This window comes from Triturus cristatus, chromosome 6 (genome assembly GCF_964204655.1).
Source record: "Triturus cristatus chromosome 6, aTriCri1.1, whole genome shotgun sequence".
Lineage (NCBI taxonomy): Eukaryota > Metazoa > Chordata > Amphibia > Caudata > Salamandridae > Triturus > Triturus cristatus.
Genome location: NC_140589.1, coordinates 1722833305 through 1722859251, shown reverse-complemented (window position 1 = coordinate 1722859251; position 25947 = coordinate 1722833305). Strand labels below are relative to the sequence as shown.

At 48.1% G+C, this 25947-nt stretch overlaps 1 protein-coding gene across 1 annotated transcript in view; it reads right to left on the bottom strand.

The window, feature by feature from the left end:
• The window catches only part of IARS2 (isoleucyl-tRNA synthetase 2, mitochondrial), a 551921-nt gene that overhangs the window by 492367 nt on the left and 33607 nt on the right, over positions 1 to 25947 (bottom strand). The window contains exon 2 of the mRNA XM_085612944.1: positions 18986 to 19108. Coding sequence (XP_085469070.1) covers positions 18986 to 19108 — 123 coding nt within the window. The remainder of the gene's footprint in view (positions 1 to 18985; positions 19109 to 25947) is intronic.

Sequence of the window (25947 nt, the reverse complement as noted above, 5' to 3'; positions counted from 1 at the left end):
AGTGGCCCGGAAGCAGTGGGCATTGGCGGTGGAGTTAGCATAGTGACTCGCCTGACAGCTGCGGGACGCGGATGCTGTGTTAGAGGAGCGGTGCCAAGCTAGGGATACCGGTCCATGACGTGGGCTATGTGAGGTGACACCGGCGACCCCGGGCCTTGGCAGATACCTAGAAGTGGGTTTTGGACAGCAGGTGCCCGAGTCATACCGGGGGGTCTCTGCCTTCCTCCCACCCTTCCTCCCTATTCCTGCATCAGCAGGGAGAACGTGGTGATCTTTTCGTTGCACCTTGGCAGGGCGGACAGAGGCGACTGGTCAGCGCGCCGGGGACGGGTGTTGGCGTCGAATGCCCACCGCACAGCAACTGTCAATGGGCCGACTACGGAACAAGCTGCCCGTGGGTCGGTCACAGACGGAGAAGCTGGGCACCACACCTTGGCGTCCAGACAGTGTTATGACGCTCCCGGCGACGGCGCTCGAGGTGAAAATGGACACAGTACTGGCGGCGGTTGAGCGTCTGGGTACTACAATGGAGCAGACTAGGGCCTCATTGGAGTCCCGGATAGATAAAGTCACGGTGGACTTCACCCTCCTTCACTCGGACCATCGTAAATTAGCGGATTCTGTCACCCAGCAACGCCAAACGCTCCAGGAGGTCCACCCCGTGGTGCGCCACCACACTGCGGCCTTGCAGGACTTGATCGACCGTGTCCATGCCTTGGAGGACTGTGCTGAGGATGCGGAGGGGCGCTCTCGGCGCAATAATGTCCGAGTGGTAGGTCTGCCGGAAGGTGCGGAGGGGCGGAATCCGGAGCAGTTCATTGAAGGGTGGATTCGCGACATCCTTCCCCTGGGGGTACATTCTCAGCAGTTCGTGGTGGAGCGCGCACACCTGGTCCCGGCGCGGAAACCTCAGCCCGGGGCGCGCCCACGCCCCTTTCTCTTCAGACTCCTCAACTTCCGAGACAGGGATGTGGTGCTTCGGGAGGCCAGAAAACTGGACGCCATCACAGTAGGCAGAGGACAGGTGATGCTTTTTCCGGATTACACTTCCACAGTCCAAAAACGGAGAAGTAACTATCTGGCGGTGAAGCACCAGTTGCGGGAACTGGGGATCCCATATTCCCTGCTGTTTCCGTTACGTCTCTGAGTGATCACGAAAGACGGGACCCGGTTCTTCGATGCCCCATCCGACGTCTGGGACTGGCTGGAGGAGGCAGGATTGAGCGGGGGCCGGAGACCTATGGACCCGGGAGCTAACGGCCGCCAGGAGAGGAGACCAAGACGGCGACGTCGGATGGAGGCCCGCGGGGCAGCGGGGCCGAGCCCCGCCGCAGTGCCCAGCCCGGAAAGGATGCGACAAGAGCGACAGGAAGCCCTGGAAGCGGTGGCAACCCTGGGGTCCGCGAGCAGCCAGGGTGCAGCAGCTGGTCATGTACATAGTGAATCTGAGGCTAGCAGGTCGTCTTCCCCGTCCACTGTACTTTCAGATGATCAGGTCCTCACGCCCCAAACTGCTGACCATATTGTATGAGACCAAGGGGTTGGGGCGGTGGCAACTGCTGAAACGAGGGCCGATCTCACTGGGGCAAGATGCAGTGGAGACAGCTTGGGGGGGGGGTCTCTCCCTTTCCTCCTGTAAGATGTGGTGCAGTGTTGGACGTGGACATGCACAAGTCTGCTAGATCCTGCTAGGTGGATGGGGTGGGGGTGGGAGCTTCAGCCCGGGGGGGGCGGGGGGGGGGGATGGGGGAGGGAAAAGGGGGAGGGATTGAATGCAGTGGGTGGGTCGGCGGCAGGCGGTGTCGGGAGGAGCGGTGGGGCCACTCGCACACGCTTTGCACCACTGGTGATATCAGAGGCACACCCAGTGAATGTGAGAGTAGCACATGGAAAGTGCAGGTTCCCTTAGCTACAGTCACATCGTGCACCCGTTAGTCATTAACTGGCTTAGTTTTGCTCAATAGGCGTTTAGCTTGCAGTTTGGACGAATGCCTGTTTTGGGGTTTGCCCTGGTAGTTTCGCTGTTACTGTTCTTTATTACATGCACACAGCAGTTCGTAAGTGTTCCTTTGTTCGGGGGTTTCTGTCACAGCACACTGACATGACACAGAGTATATATTCGCCCCACCATCCGACTCGCCCCTGCCCCAGTGACCGCGGTGGATCTCAATCGCTCTAGATGGCTGCCACTGACGTAATCACATGGAATATACGGGGGATGCACACCCCTGCATGCCAATATTCCATTTTCGCTTACTTGCAGCGGCATAAGGCGGCCGTTGCCCTTCTCCAAGAGACTCACATGACACAGCCCGAGCTCGTCCGGCTGCGCGCTCGGTGGAGGGGTCAGTTATTTGGGACCACGTACTCTGCACATGCTCGTGGTACATTAATCTGGTTGAGGGTGGGCACACCGTTCACATGCATGGAGGTAGTGGTTGACACAGCTGGGCGGTACACTCTGGTGCGTGGGAAGCTGAACGGCCAGCATATGTTACTGGGCTCAGTCTACGCCCCGAATGTCGACCAACCGTCGTTTTTGGCCCACTTGTCCGCAGTGCTGGCGCCATATGCGGGTCTTTCCTGGCTACTGAGTGGGGACTTTAATTCTGTCCTAGACACACGACTGGATAGGTCCTTTCCGCCCCTTTGCAACACACAGGCGGTCTCTAATGCGCGGACCCTCACCGACTGGCTGTCGCGATGGGTTAGTAGAGTGGGATGCCAACAAATCCACTGTCCGGGGACACTGTCTGGGTGCGACGTGGAATATCCGACGGCGGCTCGCGCTGTCGCTTGCGGGTCTGGAGTCGCACCTTCTCTCTTGTGAGCATCATGGTGAGGGCGGAGGTCCTGACTCGGCACGGTTGATGCGACTTCGGGTACCCCATGCTGAGCTGCTGGAGCGCTTACGCTGCCACAATTACGCTGCCCATTCAGCTCGCATTCACGCCACTTCGGATAGGGTGGGACGATTGCTGGCCTGGCTGCTCCGGCGGGAGTCCGCTCACGTGTCGATAGACGCACTTAACAGGCCTGATGGGTCGCCGTGCACACGTAGGGGGAAATACATCAGGTAATGACGGAACATTATGCGGCCCTATACCGTTCGACAGGGCGCCGGCAGGTGCAGGACCTGGATAGGTTTTTGGAGGATGCCTGCCTACCCACGGTCCCTGAGGAGTATCAGGAAACGCTTGAAGGCCCCCTCACCGTGGAGGAGATCGGGGATGCGGTGTCCTCTTTGGCCTCTGGGAAGGCGCCGGGGCCGGACAGGCTTCCAGCAGAATACTATAAGACTTACCGGGAGGCACTGGTGCCCAGGTTGCATGCTCTATACATTGCGGCCCTTGAGGAGTGCACCTTGCCTGCTTCTATGCGAGAGGCCCACTTGGTGTCCCTGCTCAAACCTGGACGGGATCCCACCAGCCTGGGATCATATCGCCCTCTTGCTCTGCTTAACGTGGATTATAATATTTTGGCTAAGGTGCTCGCGGAACGGCTGGCCCCAGCGGTGTCGGCACTGGTACATGGGGACCAAAATGGCTTTGTACCCAAGCGTAGCACCTCTCTTAACTTGCGGCGGTTTTTCCGGGTGGCACATGACAGTGCGCAGCAGTGGCCTAGGGCGGGATGCCTGGTCCTAGACCTTAAGAAGGCATTTGATTGCCTGGAGTGGGGTTACTTGGTAGAGGCACTGTCGCACTTTGGGCTAGGCCTTGGGTTTCTACAAATGGCGGCCCTATTGTACAAGGACCCCACGGTGAGGGTGAGAATAGGGCCATATATATCTGACGCCATTCAGATATGTCGTGGCACCAGGCAGAGGTGCCAGCTCTCACCCTTCCTGTTCGCACTGGCGATAGAACCCCTTGCCGCCACGCTTCGCAGGATGCTGGCCGTTGGAATTCCGTTAGGAGACGCGACACATCAGGTATCGCTTTACGCGGACGATCTTCTGGTCTTTGTCAGGGATGTGGCACACATCCCGGCCGAATTAGAGCGAATTCTACTTGACTTCGCCGCTCTCTCGGGCCTCAGGGTGAACGCTGCTAAATCATGCCACTACGCGTTTCAAGCCAACACCCAGGACCCGAGCTACCATCTTGGAGGCGTACAGGTTAAATGGCAGCCGGACACCTTCCGTTACCTGGGTATCCAGATATATAGACGACCGGTGGATCTCGTGGAGGGCAACCTGGGCAGGGCTGTGACAGCGGTCGGAACCCAGATGCGGTTCTGGGGCACCCTCCCCCTGGCGGTCACGGGGCGAATTGCCCTGGTCAAAATGGTGATTCTACCCCGGCTCCTGTATTACTGCGCTAATTTGCCCACTCATATCCCAGCTCCCTTCTTTACAGCCCTCACACGGTCCCTCCGGGACTTCATATGGGGTAACGCCCGTCATAGAGTCGCGTTGCCTAAGCTATATCTCCCCACTGACCAGGGAGGCCTTGCGATGCCATGTTTTGAGCATTATTACCTGGCCGCGCAGCTGCAATGGATAGCCCGGTGGTTAGCTGATAGAGAGCGAGATGATACGGCGACCACGGCGCCCCCCCTCCCTCTGGCTGGTCTCCTCAACCTATTCCACCCTGCTGCGAAAACGGTCAGGCCTGTGCCCCTCCTTATGGTGGTGGCCTACAAGTGCTACCGTCGCGCTCTTTACCTTACGCGGGCTCGTACCCCTTACGCTCCGGCTATACCGCTTGAGGGCTCCCCCAGCGGGCTGGGTGTGCTTAGTGCCTCGGAGCTGGCGGACTGGACCGCGGCAAATATACAAACGATGGGGGACCTTTACCGAGATGGGGTTCTCCTCCCGTTCGCCTCTCTGGTGGAGGAGATGGGGTTTCCGCCTGGCCACTTCCTTCGCCACCGGTCCCTGGTGGAGACGCTAGCGAATCAATGGGGAGATCTTCGGGAGGAACCAGAGCAGCATCTCATGATACAATACCTTCATGTGATGGGGCGAGGGTGGCACCTTGTCAGATGGTTCGCGGCCTCCCTGCGCGCACATGCGGCGATCAACCTGACCCCACTGCGCAGTAAGTGGGAGGCGGATCTGGCCCGACCCCTGACCGATAAAGAGTGGGGCGGAGTGTTGCAGGGCCAGACGAAGATTCCCCGGAACATGCGCTTTCGCCAAATACAATTGTTTATTTTACGTAGAGCGTACCTTACGCCCGAATCCATCAACAGATATTTCCATCGTGCGGACGCGGGTTGTCCTCGTTGTGCAGAACTAGATGCCGGATTGGTTCACATGTTATGGAGCTGTCCCGCGCTGTGCTCGTACTGGCAGGTGGTACACGAGACACTCTACGCATGCATAGGGCATACCATCCCGTTCGAATGGCGCACCTACTTGCTGCATCTTTTCCGCAGGACTCCCTCCACGAAAACCGCCGCCCGGTTTATCGACCTGGGGATGGTGGTAGCGAAGAGACTGCTCACTAAGCGATGGAAAGCAGCTGACCCACCCCATGCGCGCGCATGGCGGGGATCATTCCTAGTGTGGGCGAAGGCGGAGGGTATGGCTATTTCAAGGGAGGAAATATTGGGCCTCAAGAAGATGCCTATAGCGCATCAGTGGGAGGCACTATTGCAGGCCATGGTGAGACCAGACGAGGAGAGTACAGGGGTCGGTCACGATCGCGGGATGAGCACTCCCCTAGAGAGGCCTGATAGTGGGCAGCCCAGGGCTGGGGTGGACAGTGTGGCGATGAGGACATAGTCACGCGGGTGGGGCGCACAGCGAATAGGACGTTGCCAACCGCGTAGTTACACAGGGGACATCGGGATGGGGAGGATGGATCGGGGGTCTGAGTTCAGCGATGTAAAAACATGAGTCAGATGCTGCTGGGGCTGTTGTTGTTTTGTTTGGGTATCTGATGTTCTACCCCATTATGTCCTGGTTCACTAACTGTTTATGGAACGGCTTCTGGGGAAGGTAGCCGGAATGTTGACAGGCTCCTATGGGAGGAAAGTTTCTCGGCGGCAAGAAATTGACAGGGACTTTATGGTTCCCCACAGCCGAAACGCCTCAACTACTGCTTCGAGAGTTGGACATATGCCTGTCTTATGATACCTTATGTGTTTCTGCTTGGGTTAATGCCGTGGACATTGCTATTGCTTAACGTTGCTTTGGCTTTAATACGTGCTGTAAACCTTGATAAATGCCAATAAACAGATTATATAATAATGAACATAGATCAGATGTATGAATATGGTTAATCGGGAAATTAGATGACTAATTTATCAATTTCTGTTCCATTCCCTGAAAACTCACTGTAGCGTCTAAAGACAAAATCCAGCAGGGTATTTTAAAAAAGTGAGGCACAATCACAATTTACCTCAAAAATCAAATGTGACAGTTTCTCCTAGGCTGTTAAAATTCCCATAGGATTGCTTTCAATATGGGAATGTTATTGATACAGAGGTTTGGTATCAGATAGAGTCAACTCCCACTAAAAGGATATGGCCAATACTAGACAGTGTATCACTTCCCAGCCTCCTGGTTCTTTATGCCAACTCCACACCCAACATGTTCGGGTCTCTGTACAAGTGCATAAACCTAACTACGAGGCAATATAGTACTATAAAATAATGGGTGTGCACATGAGGAGCCCAGTATAGCTGATAACTGTAATCTACCAGGTAAGTAATGAAGGAGGAATACAAACAGGGTACATAAAGGGGCAGTGGGGCGAAAGAATTCAAGGTTGGTGGTAAGCTGCTTTGTTGGTGTCTGATAATGAGGGGATAGGCAGTTTACAAGAACAGGTGGAACTTACTGTATCGGGATAGAAATAAATTAAAGATCCTGTTACTTAGAACCAGCCCTGTTGCCTGGTCTCTTTCTTCTCGTATTTTTTAGATTAAGTCTAACAATGTTGATGCTGCAGGGATTTTGGGATCTTACTTCTATTCCTAGTTGTACCTATTACAAACTAGGAAAGGGGAAAGGACAGCATAACTGACCTATATTTCCTAATTATACAAAGGAAGAGGAGATAGGGCCAGATGTACAATCACAGCATTTTGCAACTCGCAAATTGCAACAAACTGCGAGACGCAGTTTGAGAGTAGAAAAATGCTATGTACAACAGTGTCCGAGACACTGTTTGCGATTCCCAATTGGGTTGCAAATTACATGCCTCATGAATATTAATGAGGCTGTTGCAATCTGCGACGCCATTGGGAATGGCTGGCACTCCCAAGGATGGTGGCCTGCTAGAGTCTGCAGATCACCATGTCTGGGACTGCTTTGTCAATAAAGCAGTTTTTTTTTTTTAAGTGCAGCCCGTTTTCCTTAAAGGATCAGGCGGAATTTTTCCGGCGGAATTTGCGGCCCCCTATGGACCGCCTCAAACGGGATGTACGTCACTGGGGAGCGCTGCCGCTAACCCTGTTGGGGAGGGCGGCGCTCTTCAAAATGATGGCTCTGCCTCGGTTTTTATACGTGCTGGAAAATACGCCGTATCAGGTGCCACCGGCCTACTTTCGTGCCATTGCAGCACAGGTCACTAGCCTCTTATGGAGTAACGGGCCGGCACAAATTGTGCAGTCTAAACTAGTCTGCGGTTGGTATGACGGGGGGATTGCGCTCCCCAATGTCCAACTTTATTACTGGGAGTCACAGCTAAAGGTAGTCAATCAATGGCTCCACGCGCCACAGTCGGACCCAGCATTTAAGGCGGACAGGGACATATTGGGCAAGAGGGGTATGCTGTCGCCCTTATACGACGGAAGATTGGCCCTGGAGGTAAGCGGCCCTCTGAGACAGACTGTAGTCATCTGGCCCAGGCCAAACTGGGGTGGCGGGGGGTTCTGACCCAGCTCACGCCTCTATGGGACGCAAAGCGGTTGGGGCGGCTCAGGAATAGCAGGGGATTTGATGGCTGGGACAGCATCGGGATCTCGGTGGTAGGCGACATGTGTGCATATATACAAGAAAAGAAAAAACATGTTTTTTCTTTTCTTGTATATATGCAGCCTTGAGAAAGCCCGTTGGGCGAAACGCGCGTCGGCTGCGCTGTGAAAATTGGACATCTGTATGATTACCAATGAATAAACACAACATATACAGTCGTATCAAGAACGGATATTGATTGTTTTCTTTGTATGAAATCTACAATCACTGGACTATACCCGGAGAAACGATTGATTTAGGGTTGTATGATACTTTTGTGGTGTGCTGCATTGCCTTCTTAACAAATTCAAATCTTTGGAATCTTGTATTCTCAGAGATGATTATTACTCTTAGTGGATGAGTATGTGGCTATATGTTAGCACCCAATACAATTGCTTTGAATAACCAATTTCGTTACTGCTTATACTTTACGATGTGCAGGTCCTTATAGCATATCCACTGAGTAGTATATTCGTACAGAGACCACACAATGGTCGGAAGGTTTTCAAGTGGCACCTCTGAGGAGCCCTCCAAGTACTTGATACAATAAATACCACACTGGCATCACTGTGGATTTATTGTAATGAGTACTATCGCACCAAACACTCCTGTGTTCATTGAAGCAATCATGGTGCTGTGGAACTCGAGTTGTCGAGTTTCCAGCCCATGTACTCTCTATGGCTCCCCTGGCACTTACAATATCAAGAAATGGACCCCAATATTGCAGGGGTATTTTGTATATCTACTTCTGCAGATATTCCCTCACCTGTGGTATAGTGTACCCTGCCTTAGGGCTGGGAGGTCTACCAGAGGGGTGACTTATCTATGCCTTTAGGCAGTGCAGGTTAGATGGCTACCAGGCAGGGTGCCATGTTGACTTTGTTGTTTTCTCCCTCACAGGGGCATGCAAGCACTAAAGGCAGTGGCATAGTCCCATGAGGGGGGTACCATGGGGACCCTTTTCAGCTCCAAGGCCCTAGGTTCTCTGGGTACCAATTACACGGGGTAGAAGTACCAACTGGGGATTTTTGTTTTTAGGGAAGAAGCACTGGCATAGGGGACCTGATTGGCAGGGACCCTGTGCACAACAATTGAAACCACCACAAAACCAGGCAAAAAGTGGGCGGCTAACCATGCAAAAGAGGCACTATCTCACACTTACGAATATTTATCTAAACTGCAAGGAGTGGTCCTAAATTGTACTAAGGTATTCTATTAAGAAACATGAAGGAATCTTGAAGAGGGTCAGACAAAAAACTAGTAAAAACTCTTACACCCGAGGAATGTACAAACACACAATCTATGTTACGTTGTTTCAAACTTGCATCTTGATATCTGTTTTTTGTAAAATCACAAAAACAACCTAATTCCAAAACAGGATTATTACATTCTTTAGCTCTAAGATGGGTGTGAGACAACAGGGACCTTTAAAAATTGACTTTTTGATGTATTGTTTTTGTGGTCCTAGGATGATATGGTTATTTTATCATTTTTTTACTATCTGATTATAGATTATATATTATTGTATGTGATTAAACTAAAAAAAATATTTTTAGAACAATAAAGTTGGGATTAGGTTTTTGTGTGATTGTACAGAAAACAGATAATGTAGCATTGTGCGTTATGCATCGTACACTGCTCAGGGGCTGGTGTTATTCTATATTTTTGTCTGGCTTGACAGTGAAGACTCTTTTACTCCTCCCTTACATCCTGTAATTTTGGGGACTATTCAAGAGGATCATTGGATATGTGTTTAGTTTAGTAGAAACTACAACTCATCTTCCACAACAGAGTGTGTAGTGACAATATTTGAGATAGTTATCTAAAGGAGAGGAAAAAGCACTAGTGCACATAACGCTTGTATGTTTATTTTTCAGGAATTACTTACCCCATGTAGAATTTGGTTACAAAAAGCTCAATTCAATTATATAACTTCACTATTGCAGTTAAGCTTGTTCTCTGACAAACCATACAGTTATCTTCATTGCTTGTAGTAATTCACAAAATTCAGCAGACTTCAGTGACCAGCCAAGTGATGAGACAGAAGTGGAGGAGCCTCCGTTTCCGCTCTTATCCCATTCACTTTCTCCATTTTCTGCCACTCCCCTCACAGTTCGGTGTATTTGGTTGGGGTGGCGAGCTACCAAAAAGAGCATCACTATTGTTGGATCTTGCACACAAGGTTAGTACAATCCGACAACCATATCCTGTCTCGTACTACTCTGTGTTGATTCACTAGACTTTCAGTGAGTCCTTCAGATACTGGAGTAACACAAAGAAGTAGATCCTTTCATGACACAGGAAAACAAAGTGTATCCCAAATGATCATTCCACTAAGAGAGTTTGAGCAGGACTGTGATTTAGACTGCTGCCCACAGTGCTTCAATCCTCAATCCTTCAGAAGATTTCCATGCACAAGACACTCATGATTGTCACTGTCCCATAATGTCTTTTTTTTTTACACCCCAATGAGTGCCCCTTTCAGAATTCCACTGAATTCGAATGTTTCCACAGATGTTCACTGGGAGCGTGCTTCACCATTGCCTGTCCACATTGACAAAGTACTCATGGGTTTTGAAAGGCACATTAAAAATGTCCTGGTACTAAGTGGGTAATTTGGAAAAATATACTTCTGCTAGAGAGGTACGTCATCTGATATTGTGAGATATTGTTGAAGCTTAAATCTTGCTGAAATTGGAAACTCTAACCTATCTTTTACAACTAGCAACTTTAGGTCTCAACATGCATACTATCATGGATCAGATGTGGCAATTTCTAGGTACAAAACGTGGTTTAGGAGAGACCCCATGACTTTAATAGAATTTAGAACATCTCTCACTACATAAAGCAGAAACAAGATTGAAAAACCTCATTGGAGATACAATATATAATCAATGGAATCCTGGAAAGGCTTTCTCGTTTGGATATATTCTTCATGATCGCCCACTAGAACAAGGTAATTTTTAAAACAAATCTCAATAAATCGACACAAGATATGTTTTTTTATTTCTATTTCAGTCTGTTTCGCCACCAGCGTTATTCACTAGACCTGATTTGACAGTACTTAGAGCAAGCCGAGTAACGTTCCATGCCTGGAGATCTCTTGATTTTCAAATTAAAAGAACAAATCTACAGTGCACTATCTACCAGATGTTCATTAGAATACAACATATAGTTTAAAGAAGGCAATTTCTGTAAACATTGCCTTGAAATGAACAGAAAGTTCATCTGAACATGGCAGAAAAACAGAATGAACCTGTGGGTTAAATAAAAACAGGGAACAGAGAAGTGGCTGAAATGTAGACAGCAGTTATTTCAGTTAGGTGGTTTTGATGCATGAATCACTGCTTTATTTCTACTTAAAGCATAGAGTTAAAAATAATAGCTACAATTTGGAGCCCTACGGCTCCTGTGGAAACAAGGTCTTCACTCCAGTGGTGTAGATCCTATTGACACTAATTTCAGGAAAAACATTAATTTCCTACTTGGATTTGTAACTGAGAGGAATATTTGTATTTTCCTGCAAAGAGTCTCATCTCTGGATGCAATGATCTACTGGTTGATATCTGAAAATCTTGCAAAATAACATTTTAAAGCATGGAGAAATAAGATATTTTAAAACCTGAAAGGGGAGGGCGTGGCCAAGATGGCGACTCAATAGGACGTGCTGCTCGTCCTCTCCTGCTGGCCGCCTGACAAAGCACCGGTGCTCTGCTGTATAGAGCGACCGGAGATCAAGCAACGGAGTCCCACCGAGGTAGCAGAGGCGGCGGTACCTGCAGGGGACGGAATTGCCGGCGATCTTCTTTTAAAAGCACTGCTATTAGCAGAGTGGTGAGGGGCGTCCGGCCGCGGCCTGCTGCTGCGTAGCCTCGGCCCCGGAGCGGGGGCGGCCGCGCTACATCTGCCACACTGGAAAGGAGCTCCCTACGGCGCACCAGGACTCTGAAGCCGCTATTGGAGGCGAAAATTGTAGACTAGTGCAGCCCTGTCACCCGGCCCGCGTAGGGGAGCCCCGCTGATACCCCCGACGGGCACGCTGCCCGTGACGGCGCGGCGGATCCGCCATCTTGGGTGCAGCCTCGAGGCCCGACGCTGCTGGGATCACAGGCAAGTGTCCGCGCAGCGAAGGGAAAGCCGCAGTGCATATCGGCACTGGGAGTTGCGGGGAGAGGCACGGCTGCCGGTGAGGGGAACGCGGGGCCTCGCAGCATCGAGTCCCGCAAAGAGGCATAACAGAGCACACAGCTGGAGACACAGCGCCATTGCTGGGGTCGTGGTGTGTTGCGCCGAGGCGCGCTTGAAACTTGCGGGCTGCGTGGGGACTGTGCATATCCTTCACGTAGCTAGTTGCATCGATTCCAGCCCCCCATTGGGAACGAGGGCCCGGTGCACCTGGAGGGACTGCGGTCACCGGCCCCCCCAGAAGACACACTCTCAATACCGAGGAGCACGTGGAGACCTAGAGTGTCGCTGCGATAGTACCTGACCACCAATGGGGGCTGCGTGAGAGGCCTGGCACTTTGCCGCTAGAGTGGGTCTTTTGGGCGACTAGAGGCTCGACGCTGTTGTGCAAAGTTGTACAGCGGACGTTTACTCCAAGGGCCCCCCTACCAAAGCGAGGCGCGGGGCTCTTTGAAGCCTGCTGCGGCCTCTCGCCCATACATAGCATGTCCACCTCCCGCAGTCGGAGGGACAAAACCCTCAAGGGCCTATTTGCAAAGGCCCAAAGCGGCCAGAAAACTGGAGATACTCCACTGAGCTCGGAGGCGGCAGACTCTATGGGTGCTGAAGGAGGGGAAGCGATCACCAAGGCCTTCCTTGAATCCCTGTTCAAGACCCTGCGTGAGGATCTGCAAACACTTAAACAGGACCTCACAGCGGAAATCAAAGAGGTCCGTCGAGACATGGACGGCATCGGCGAAAGGGTTGTTGAACTAGAGGAAAAGACTGACAGGCGAGAGGCGGAGATGTCGACGCTACAACAATAAGTTATTCACATCCACGATCAGCAGGTGAACCTCCAGTCCCACCTTGAGGATGTAGAAAACCGCTCTCGACGCCACAATATTAGGATCAGAGGGGTTAAAACTGATGAAGAGGCGGGCAACATCTTCAAATACGCCAGAGAGCTATTCAATCACGTTCTGGGAAACCCACTCGACACAGACCTAGTACTGGACAGGGCGCACAGGGTGGGACCACTGCACCTGGGCAAGGCTCCACCATCCAACATCTTAGTCTGTGTGCAAGATTTTCAGACCAAAGAGGAGATCCTGCGGAAGGCCCGGCAGATGCATCCATTGACATTCCGTGGCCAGACCCCCGGTCCTGTACCAGGACCTTGCCGCCCTGACACTTCACAAAAGAAGGCTCTTTCGACCAGTTATCTCATACGTTCGCCAACGCGACATCGCATACAGTTGGGGCCACCCGTTTCGCCTGATTTTTCGCATGGATGGCAAGCTGTTTCAGCTCTGTTCCCTCGTGGAGGCCGGTCGCCTTCTAGGAATAGATCCCCCGGCAGACGAGAGCAGTGACAAAGGGCCCGCACCTGGCACCGATGACTAAGCCCCGATGGAAGCAACAGGGCCGGCGACGCCGGCGGAAAAGACCGAACCCAGACGAAATTTCCAAAGGTCAGAAAGCAGTGTTGGAGACACTGCCGGCAGAGCTAGCAAAGACACATTCTGGTTGACTTTATCATAATGCACCTAAGTTTCCTGATGGGTCCGCATATGCTAGACGAGCCTAGCGGGAGGGGGAGGGGGCGTCACTGGCCACGACTTGTTCCCCATGGAAAGTTCTCTCTGATCATAGGAAGATGATGGACTACGACACGTCTTTTGTTACTTTTCTAGTTCACTTTTGCCTTTCTTTGTGGGTTTCATTACGGACTTTTTCGGGGATTATTTTGTTGGGTTTCTGGGGGTCCTTGTCCACCCGTTTTTTTTAGATTACATAGGTCCATGCAACCATGGCGCTTCAGATTCACTACCCACCACACGCCCCTGTAGTACCAGACCCCAGATCTTATGCATACTCGCAGTCTCTCCGAACCCCTAAATGCCTTCTACTACACTTAAAGTGCTCACCTTGAACGTGCGGGGCCTTAATAACCCTGTGAAACGTAAAGCAGTCCTGTCATGTTTAGAAAATGCAAATGCAGACATTTGCTTACTACGTGAGACGCACCTCCTTGCTAGAGACTGTCATCGCCTCAGGTCCCGCAAGTTCCCGACTCAACTGTTCTCCTCCGGTCCCACTAAATCTGCTGGCGTAGCCATTTTAGTTGACTAGAGGTTCAAAGGGGAAGTTCTACATAAAGAAGCCGAAATCAAGGGTAGACTGCTCACTTATCGATTTGCACTGGGCGGCCTGACATTCACCGTTGGCTCCATGGACGCCCCCAACGAAGGGCAAGAGCAATTTTTATACACAGTTCTCACTGAAGCAACAGCCACGACGGACCGCAGAATCCTCTTGGGGGGCGACCTGAACTTAGTTTTTGATAACACTATGGACAGATCAGGCCAACGTACTACTAACACCGGGGCGCTGTCGTGGAGGGATTGGCCCGCTTACATAATCTGGGCCTGCGGGATTTGTGGCGCAGCTTTCACCCCCTCAGTCGGGAATACTCCTATTATTCCAGTGCACATCAAACCTATGCTAGGCTGGACTATCTGCTGGCATCTGCACCCATCCAGACGATGGCGACAGGGGTGGAGATAGGGGTTGCCTCACTCTCCGACCACGCACCAGTCATCATCACCCTCGCCCTCCCACCCACCCACACAACTTCCTGTGCGGACGTGGAGCCTCCGAGACACCCTTTTACACAGGGTAGTGGTGGTGGACCATATACGATGCTCCATAACAGATTACATCTCCCATAATGCTAATGAGGATACTACCCTCGCTACTCAGTGGGCAGCATTCTAAGCGGTCATAAGGGGGGGAATTGATAGCTCTCGCAGCAGCAGAGAATACAGAGCGCAGGCACAAGAGGGATGAACTCACTTAATAAAACAGGGAGTTAGAGCAAATGCATCAACGCGAGACCCGACAGCGACACAGGGTCCGGGAGATCCAGGGGGGAGTAGGTAGGCGAGTCTCGGAGGACCCGGAGATTGCTGAGGCGTTTCGGGACTTTTATGCCCGCCTTTACGCTGGCGCGCCGATGTCCAATTCAGATGGGGCCGCCTTCCTTGAGTCGGTGGACCTGCCAGCTCTGACCAGAGCTCAAGCTGACCACCTCGACAGAGATTTTAGGGTTGAGGAGGTGGTCGCCGCCATCGCACGCCTCAAACCGGCTAAGGCCCCTGGGCCAGATGGCTTCTCCGCCATTTTTTATAAGACATTTTGTGCCCAGGTTGCACCGCTCCTTACCCAGATTTTTAATTCATTCGCTGAACCCGGAGCTATCCCTGGAGATATGCTAGAAGCCTCCATAGTAGTTATCCCTAAACCAGGGAAAGATAAGACCACTTGCGGGCCTATCGCCCCATTTCCATTCTTAATATCGATCTTAAATTGTACACGGGGATCCTAGCTGCCCGCCTTGCACCCCACATGCCTGGCCTCATAGACCCAGACCAGGCGGGCTTTATCCCGGAGCGCCAAACTTCAGACAACACAAAACGGGCCTTACACCTCATTGAGAAAGCCACGCGCACACAGGCGAATACATGATGCTCACTATCGATGCCGAGAAGGCCTTCAATAGGGTCCATTGGCCTTATCTGGAGCAAGTTCTGGAAAGGGTGGGGTTGGGAGAAAGGTTACGCACATGCATCTTGAATTGTTATAAGTTTCCCACAGCCACAGTCCGCGTGAATGGTCACGCCTCTTCCTGCTTCCCTCTAGAAAGGGGCACAAGGCAAGGGTGCCCCCTGTCACCCCTTCTTTTCGCGTTCTACATGGAACACCTAGCACAAAGGATCCGCCACAATCCATTGATTACCGGGATTAAATTTGGCGGGTTACACCCACAAGATAAGTCTCTACGTGGACACCGACCTGATCTCGTTGTCCAACCCCAGAATTGCGCTGCCAGCATGTTTGGCGGATCTTGAGACCTTTACACAGGCCTCGGGGTTTAAGGTAAACATGGACAAGTCAGTAGCCCTTGACGTCTCCCTAGCACACTCTACCTGCACACACTTGCAGGGCCTTCACCCCATTCAAAGGGCGACCAACACAATTTCATATTTAGGGATCCTGCTAGCTCCTTCCCTGCTGGGCGTTGTATCGGCTAATTACGCACACCTGAGGCAGAAGATCCGCAGGGAGCTTGGCCAGTGGAAACACTATCCTCTCTCCTGGCTTGGCAAAACAGCAACGGTCAAAATGACCATCCTACCCCAGATCCTATACCTATTCTGGACTATACCTCTCCGGCCGCCCCAAGGGTGGATACGCCAAACACAATCTGACCTGGCACAATTCATATGGAATGGCCGCAAACCGCGACTCAAGCAAGCATTGGCGTCGCTCCCACCGAAAGAAGGGGGACTTGGGATTCCTGACCTTTGGCTATATTACCAGCCCAATTGCGTCATCTGGTCGAATGGAGTAGATGGGAGTCCGATGGCAGCCAGACCTTTGCATGACATTCCCTTCCTCCGGAAGCAACACAGACCTCTTAATTTACACACATATCATATCACCCGAGCTACCCTTGAAGCGTGGGATCACACTAACATTAAACACGCTCTCACTACATCACCCTCCCCGCTCACACCACTGTTAGACAACCCGAACTGTCAACCCGGTACAGACGCGGTAGCCTTTGCAAGCAAACTGGAGAGCCTCGGGGTGCCGCTCCCTATGCCATATGTTTGATGCAGATGGGGTTATACCGTTCCGGCAAGTCAAGCAGGAATACGGACTGCCTGAAACTGAGCGGCTCCGCTATCTCCAGATACGGCATTGGGCGCTTCATACCCAGGTTAAACCGGATGCCAGCAGATACCTTTCCGCCTACGAACGGAGGCTCATTACCCTCACTTCAGACAAAAAATTGATTTCAGATATGTACAAAATGCTACACACCACGAAGGTACATATGTATAACCCTGGTCGGGCGAGATGGGAAAAAGAACTAGGGAGAGCATTGAGTCACAAAGAATGGGAAGGGGTGTACTATAGGGCTCGTCACTCAGCATATCACATGGGGCTGACGGAAACTCTTACAAAACTAGTTACCTACTGGTACTATACAACAGAGCGCCTTCATTTAATAGATCCCACCCAAGGAGCGACGTGCTGGAGGGGTTGTGGAGCTGTGGGTATCCTAGTACACTTGCTATGGGAATGCGTACATCTTCAGTCATACTGGAACCAGGTCCTGGACGAAGTGGATAAACATTTCGACACAGAAATACCACGTTTCCCGGCGTATGTTCTCCTGGGCTTTCCGAATCCCTTGACCTACCCGCCAAGATCCCATAGGGGCCGCTTGATGGCGATTGCGCTAGGCTCTGCAATACAAAACATACTTACACACTGGTGCATCCCCTCACAAACCGACTTTTACAGGCTGGCTATACCGCCTGTGGCATGTCTTGGGAATGGAGGAATTGACTTTGACGATGGCAGGGAAGGGATCCATGAACTATGGCAGCCTTTCCTGTCTCTTCTAGCTTCTGAATTTAGGGAGGTCACGTGTCCCCGGTATCTTCGACTGTTGCGCCTTTCCGCCCCACAGCAAATTGAACAGGAACATATGGGCTCAACTGAGGAGACCCGAGTAACAGTTTAGAGCTTTCATTTGGTGGACAAGGGACAGGAGTGTGGGGGGGGGGGGGGGGGGGGGGGGAGAGGAAGGGCCTTTAATAAGGTTCCTTTTATGGTCCTGTATGCACTGTCTCATGATATTTTGATATGCCATTGACGAGCATTAGGTGGCCAGTCAGGCCATATGTTAAGAAAGTGAGTATAGCAAACAGCGGTTGGAGTATTGCTGAACCTTTTTGCAAGTTGAAAATTCAATAAAGAGATCTAAACCATAAAACCTGAAAAATAAAGAGTTTGATTATTAGCAATTTTATACAGCATGGACCAGAATCCAGGACTGAGCGCTTTACGTAGGAAAGACGTCGATACTGTGATTAAAAAAAGTGATTGGTACATGAAATACAAATGAGAAAATATAATACGATGGTTTAGCAAAATATTACATAGTAGAAGTATGGGAAAGAGAAACATACTACCACATCAGTAACAAAAAGATAAGTGGGTTTCAGAAAGGCCTGGCACTCTCTCCCTCAAGGACATACGCACCCTCTGATGTCATTCATTCAGTGTAAAGAAAATTATGCATTTATTGCTCATTTAGAGCCTATATATATTCACACCAATCCAGTTAATTTGTATATTCCATCATCTTTATTCAAACTTTAGGATTTTCAAATGATTCTTATGTCAAATAACTTCTTACAGTTCATTAAAGTGTCACATTACACTGTTGACAACTGCAGCCAACACGTGTTTTGGGTTAAGTCGCATCATAAAGGTTTATATTTGTTATCTCTGGTAAAGTTCAATAATGTCTATATTGTGTCCCACATGTCTTTCTATGATCTCATTTTCCTATAGGTCCTTTTTCTTAATAGTTGATTAATGTCTCAATGATTCAAATTGAAGAATCCATATTTCATCACATAGGTATTATGCCATTTAATTTGGGAGGAGATCCTCCATTGCAATTTTTGAGTCTTTCCTTGGATCTTGATTCGGCAGCCTGCAAACTTTACATGTAGCGTCTGCAGGCTGCCAGATTGCACAAATTGTAATTTATGGTCTTTATATGGATTCTAAATAAGCAATCAATATGAGTATTTAAGTTTACTAAAATGATGCCACAACATCATGTATAAACAAAAGACCGCTAGAAAGTAACAAACATCTGTACACATACAGAGCAATACAGACCTTACTCCAAGAGTAATGTTAGTAGGTTTTATAAAGCAATTTCTGGTTTAGTACATAGCACATGTCTTGTCTCTTCATAGGTGGATGAGGTGTCGGACAAAAGAACACCATGGTAAAAAGCATGAATTAAATTACCTTATTTAATGCATGGCCGACATGTGGATCGCCATTAGCATATGGAGGTCCATCATGGAGACAAAATTCTTTCTTGGTTTTCCTTTCTCTCTGCCAGGAGTACAACTCTGAAAAGCCACATTTCTGTCAAGTGAAGGAACATATTCATGTTTCTCAATCAGTAAGTTATGGTAACAGAGGGAAAATGTTTTCTAACATAGGAAACGTTAAAATATATAAGTGATTAGCAAGTAATTAGGTTTTACACAGAAGAAGCCACATAGCATTTGAACATCCTTAAATCCCTCATGCAAACTAACAAACAATTTTTTTTTAAAATCATACAATGTGTTCCCTTTTGATAGCAAATTTGGAACACAATAAGAGAGTCAGCATGAAGAATGGGGTATATTATTTTCACTTGCCATGATTCAGTATAATAAGGTTGGCTAATTTGTGGTCTTTCATTATGGGCTATCTAAGAAACTAAGGGCAAGTACAGAACAGTAGAAAGGAATAAAAAGCATCAAACTCTATATCTATGGTAAGGATAGGTGTGTACGTTTATATATTGTTTTAATATCGACAACACAGACTTTAGACGCAATGAAAACCTGGAAGTTCTTTAAATACCGTACCAATGTTTTTGTTGCCCTTGATACTGTATTATGATTATTAGGTTAGCTACAAGAGGATTTAATAAGCTATTAGGAAACTTCTGTGGTGGAGGGCATCAAGAATGCGCTGTCAGATCCAACTCCACCTCCTGCCGACCTGAATTCCCATGGATGGGTAGTTTCTCCTAGTTGGGTCTTGAGGAATCAACTCCCCTACAGTTACCAGTCTTGCTGATTTTCCTGCATGAACATGTGATCAGAATTTACTGTCTAGAACACTGCAAATGTAATGTTATTCTATTTCTGGTTATACACTTACAAGGTGTCATAGGATGATCAATGGCTACAGACAGTATGGGGCATGTTGCTCGAGTCTGCACGCACTCAAGTTTGTATTTTTCAACAAGAGCGGAATAAAGCTGGTTTTAAACAAAATGTGCTGCCAATGGAGCACACATACCCTGCTGGAATGCGAAATAGCAATCAGGAAAAGAGGTAATGAAAGAGGATACGTGCTAAGCGATTGAAAACTGGTAAATTATGCTGTTACATCATCTGAACATACAAGTATTTTGATTATATTTTATTACTTCAGAAAATGTGATCGTCCCCAAAAAATATAAATAAATAAAAGCTTAAATATAAAAAGTTCTTGTGGATGTACTTCTAATCAGAAGAAACCATGATTCACTCATAGCCATCATGCTTAACCTTGTAAGAAGACAGCAAATGCCCCAAATAGCCATCATTTACTTTCTGATAATTACTCTCTTAAAATTACTGCATTTATCAGGATGTAAAGCACTGAGGTTGAACTACTGTAGCAATTGAAGATGGCCCTAACCTAGTCATAGTTCAAAAAATTGTAAAGTCTCCAAAATCAGGCCACCAGAATGTGTGTGAACCCCCTACACAGTTTCCCAGTACATGAAAGCATCCAGCTTAAGGTATTAAAATGTTTAGATCCAATTCTTCAAAGCAAGCCATAACAAACTACTTATGAAGGAAACATTTTCAAAACTCTGGGTTTCTGCCTGTGGAATGAGCTAGCACCAACTCCAGGATGTCAACGAAAATACCTCAAGTGTAGTGAACACCTTAAAACCACAGTGTTTAAGGATATGCTTGCAACATCATTGCCTGCAATGGTCTAGCCACAGGGTTCTTAACCTTTTGTCTTCTGTGAGCCCCCACTTAATTATTACTGAAAGCTGGGGACCCCAGCCTAAGCATTCCCAAAGACTCGAACAGAAAAACAATACACCACAAAATACAGAAACAAGCATTTATCAAATACACAAATGATGAAATATTTGATTGAGTTCACAAACAAATATTTAAAATATATATATCAAACTTTTAATTTAATTCGGAAGATTGGAGCTTTTTCTCTGCATAGTTTTTGACCCAGTGAGATCCTTGGTGTTTGTACCGCATATAACGTTCGTGCCAAAATGTACTCCGTTCATAGCAAATAGGCTGAAGAACGGGCTAGCGTATTTGACATACTATACCAGCCGCCACATCCAGAATATGTTACAAGTTAATCACAAGATAGGCAAGGGAACTGGTACTGCTTATGTTCAAGTGGCTAATTTACTTTTTTAATTAATTCACAGACACAAGTATAGACAATATAAAAACAATTTAGAAGGGATGCATGAGATCTAAACAATTGTTTTGCTTTTTTAAGACATTTCAGATACATGGCAAGATAAAATAAAAATCATACAGCCCATAACAGTGGCTAACTACTGTAAATCATCACTATGTCAAGCAATTTTAATGTAGCATCGAGACAAAGCAAATCTTTTGATGCACATTAACTAACTATTGTCTAGATTCTACTAGTGGCACAGACTTAAAGAAGGCCTAACCTAAACAAAACATTGTTACCTGCTGAGGTATGACCCTAATAACCTATAAAACTAATGTAATGCATCTATCTCCTTATAACATTTTTCACTAAAGTAATGCACTTAGAATACTAACCGGAACTTTGATAATAGTTGATCAAGGTTATATGACCTTCTTTGTCCTCCCTTGTACTCCCTTTTCTCCCGTCTTCTTTCAACCTCTTCACCTTTTTCCACTTATCTGGTCTCCCTTCTCCCAGTCTCCTGTAACCTCCCTACTTCTCTTGCTACACCCCTTTCTTCTCTCCTTTCATCTCCTCACTTTTAGTACTTTCTACCAATCGCTGTTCCTCCCTTCTAGTTTTCTCCTTCTCTCTTGTTTTTCCTCTCTTTTATCTTTTATCTCCTTGCTAACGTACCTTGATATCATTAATCTCACGGTATGCATTATCCAACATACACCTTGCCTTGGAAGCACTCATTATTTGGTAGAACCTCTTGGGGCTATCTCCTTTACTATTTCGCTTATCTGGGTAATACGAATAATCCCAATGTGATCACGAATACCATCACACACTAATAAGATTCTCTTAAATAGTTAATTTAAGTTTTAGGATAGGCCTGCTGAGCTCTGCCACCGTAGATGTTTTGGACCGGAATGCTAGCCAGGTAGCGTGTTGCCAGCTGATCATTTACGTGGCTCCTGCAGAGACTTTGTTCACGATGGGAAAGGAAGCATAACCAAATCCAATTAAAATCATTCATTCAATCTCGCAGTATACCATGCCACAGGGCCAAACCCGCCAGATAGGTGCGGCAACGGAGCACCCCGTGAAGCAGCAAAAAGAACCTACTCGGAGAGATCACCCCCTGGCCATACAAAATACCAGAGGCTCCCTAGAATCCGAAATAGAGGGGCGAGGGTCACAAAGTTAACCTCCTCTGTTCAGATCTCAGGAAAATAGCGGATGTGTTACAGCAAATGCAGAATGAAACACTGACACCACGACCCTGAAGAAGAAAATATGGGCCCCACTTCAGACCCTGAAGGAGATTCTCGAACACAGGATGGAGGATGCAGGAGGGCCGTTCTCATAAGAATAACTCTTGTTCCTTGAGTTCCCAAAACCTGTTGAGTTGTACATCACCCGAGAAGTTCCTCTACCAATGGATTGTACATGAACTACGCCCCCCCATCTATTACCGATGTTTGCGACTGAAACGGTGCATAGGACACTCACTTGCGGACCGCCACCAGGTGCTCCACCACAGGCAATCATAGCAAAAATCTTAAATTACAGTGACCGGGTAGCCATTCTGCATGCGGCCCTCTGGTCAACAGCTGCACTGCACTGGACTAAGCAAGAACATTAAAAAGATATTAAATATCACAGTTGGACCCGGCCTACACAGTCGAGCGGATCGCTTTGCCCGGTACCCCCTTGCTACATCTCCTGTATAGTAATACGTCCCTGGACACCCTGCCACCGGCATGCCAGACGGTCATTCGAATCTGGCGGTGGACGGTTCGGTCCATGGGCTGATGGGGTAGATTTACCCGCTCCACTCCCCTATGGCATGGTATCTTTCTCCGGCCAGTTGCAGCGCTCGGCGGTTTCCGCAAATGGAACCTCATCGGGATCTCCACGTTTGGAGATGTCATGAGGGGCACTACCCTTAAATCATTTCAGGGGCGGAGGTGGATTTTGACCTCCATAAATCGCAGTTTCTTCATTATCTACAGCTTCGGCATGCCCTTGCTCCCCAGTCACACCGTCTGGAGGCTTTGCCTGAATTTAATCCGCTAGAGGGGCACCTACTGATGGGGGACATTGGGGACCACAAAATTAGGCGACTATATCAGACACTTGATACTCACACTAGGACGACTATCCTTAAAACTAGAACAGCATGGGAGGCTGATCTGCCGGCCCTCACAGATGACGACTTGGACGAAGCCTTGGCTAGCCCCCGTTACACGGTGGTGTCTGCAAGATATAGGCTCATTCAGTTCAAGTACCTCCACCGGGTGTATTACACTCGTTATCGGCTGTGGAAAATGGGTGCAAATCAGTCCCCTATGTGCCTCCACTGTAGCTCAGAGGAGGGCTCCTTCTTGCATACAGTGTGGAGCTGTGGGGTGATACAGCCATTCTGGACTAGTGTGGTATCTTGCCTAGGTCGGGTCCTGGCGTGGACTGTCCCGCTGGATCCTAGACTGGTACTCTTGCATGGCACGGATAACATTGGCAGGAACCGTTACAAACAGCACCTGTTTCTTGGCCTTACCATAGCCAAACATGACATAGCACAGCACTGGAAAGACCCCTCTCCACCCAGTGTGTCCAATTGGAAGAAGGCCTTGGACAGATGTATGACGACTGAACTGGTGGTGTTTCAGGCGAGGGGGTGCCCACAGAAGCACGGGAAGATTTGGGCCCGCTGGGCGACATACAGAGGTATAGATCTCCCCCCATTGTCACAATCTGCCTCCAGTGACCCTGTTGAACGATTGGTGGTTAGCAACTCCCCTATGTAACGTGCTGTTTCTGTGACTGGGCATTGATTTTTAATGTATGTGTAATAATGCACAAGGGTGTTTGGTGCTGTTTGTATTATGTTTGGTTGTTTATTTTGTAGGCCATGTGGATGTTACATATGTACTGTACCTCTTGAATTTTGTATGTCTTATCCATGCTGGGCTTTGCCCTATTAGTATGGAAGAAACTTAATAACAATGTGTTTAAAAAAAAAAAAATATATATATATATATATATATATATATTACCTACTGGCGGTCGCCAGTAGGTAGATATAGTTAGGACCCTGTTTCCATAGGAAATCCGCAACATTCTATTTGGAATAACTTTGGCGCCGGTCGACGAATCCTCGCGAAATTTTCAAAATAGGTGGGGCGCTACGCTCCGCTCCTACCCTGAAAGTCTCGGGGGGATTCGTCAAGCAGGGGCCGAGAAAAAAGGGGGGTCCCAAAACGCGTTTTCCCCATGCATTTTTCCATAGGACCTTTAGACACAGCTACAGCCCGAACGGCTGAACAGAATTACTTGAAATTTGGCAGAGAGGTAGCCATAAGGTCAAGGAAGTGCCTTTTGCAGGTCTGGTGTAAATCTGTTCAGTATTTCCTGAGAAAATAGCATTTAAAAGCATATATATATGTGGGCGGAGCCTAACCACACATCTCATCCTGAGATCTGATTGGCTGTCAGCACTTCATCCAAGAAGTGTTGGCAGCCATCTTGGGACCAATATACATGATAGCACCTCATTAAAAAGCATTGCAGTTAATAGAAGGTTTTAAGACTTTAGTTACATTATAAATCATTTATTGATGGTACCATACTCATTTTAGGAATTGTGGTATGTTCTAAGGTGATTTCACCATGTGAAAAAGCCTTCTGCTGGGATATCATGATTGAGAGAAAAATATTTTCTCATGCTTTTACCACAGAGGTTTGGAAGGTGATCTATAGGCTAAACTGAGAGCTTATTTTCTGTAAATTCACATTATCTTTCTCAGTCATGTGAGAATGAAGTCTGACATTCTCAGTAAAACATGTACATCCAACAAGGGCAGAGACTGTCAGTTGATTCCTTTGTGTTCTACTGCAGCTTCCCAGAGTGTTCCAAAGAACTACTAGAGCGCTAACAGTCCTACTTATGATAAACGTATGGCACACCTGAAGCCATCTTGCTTGGATTAAAGTGGTAACTCTTAAAACATTTAATTTAAAAAGGAACAAAATGAGGGGGTTCATTTTTCCATAAAAAGTATGATTAGTGCTGCAGAAAGAAAAATTAGGGCACATTTTGAGTGACTTCTCAAATCCTCTTCTATTTCATTAAAAAATTCTGACATGGAGACTGAAACATGCACTTTCAATACCAGCAGCCGTTTTCCCTGGTGAGCAGTAGCTTTACTACAGTGATCTAATGAGCAAAAAGAGTGCTAACATTCTGAATTTATGGCAAATGTGTGACACATCTGAATGCCTTCTTGATGGAATCAAAGTAAAAAACTGAAAGTATTTCCTACTGAGGAGACTGCAGTAAATGAGGAAATTAGGAAACTTCATAACAAATAAGTCTCCCAAGATGGCCACCAGAGACAAAAGAGCCCAAATGTAGCCCAAATATCACCCAGATGTAGCCCAAGTATAGCCCAATGACAGAATGTCCCAGAATGTTCTTAAAAACAACTGGAGCGCTTACTGTCTTCATTATGACAAAAGTAAGGCACACCTGAAGCCATCTTGATTGGAATAAACTGGTAACACTTAAAACATTTAATTTAAAAAGGAACACAATGAGGAGGTTCATTTTGCCATAGAAATTATGATTAATGCTGAAGAAAGAAAATGAGGGCACATTTTGAGTGACTTCTCAAATCCTCTTCTATTTCATTAAAAAATTCTGACATGCAGACTGAAACATGCACTTTTAATACCAGGAGCAGACTTCCATGGTGCAGTAGTTTTACTACAGTGATCTA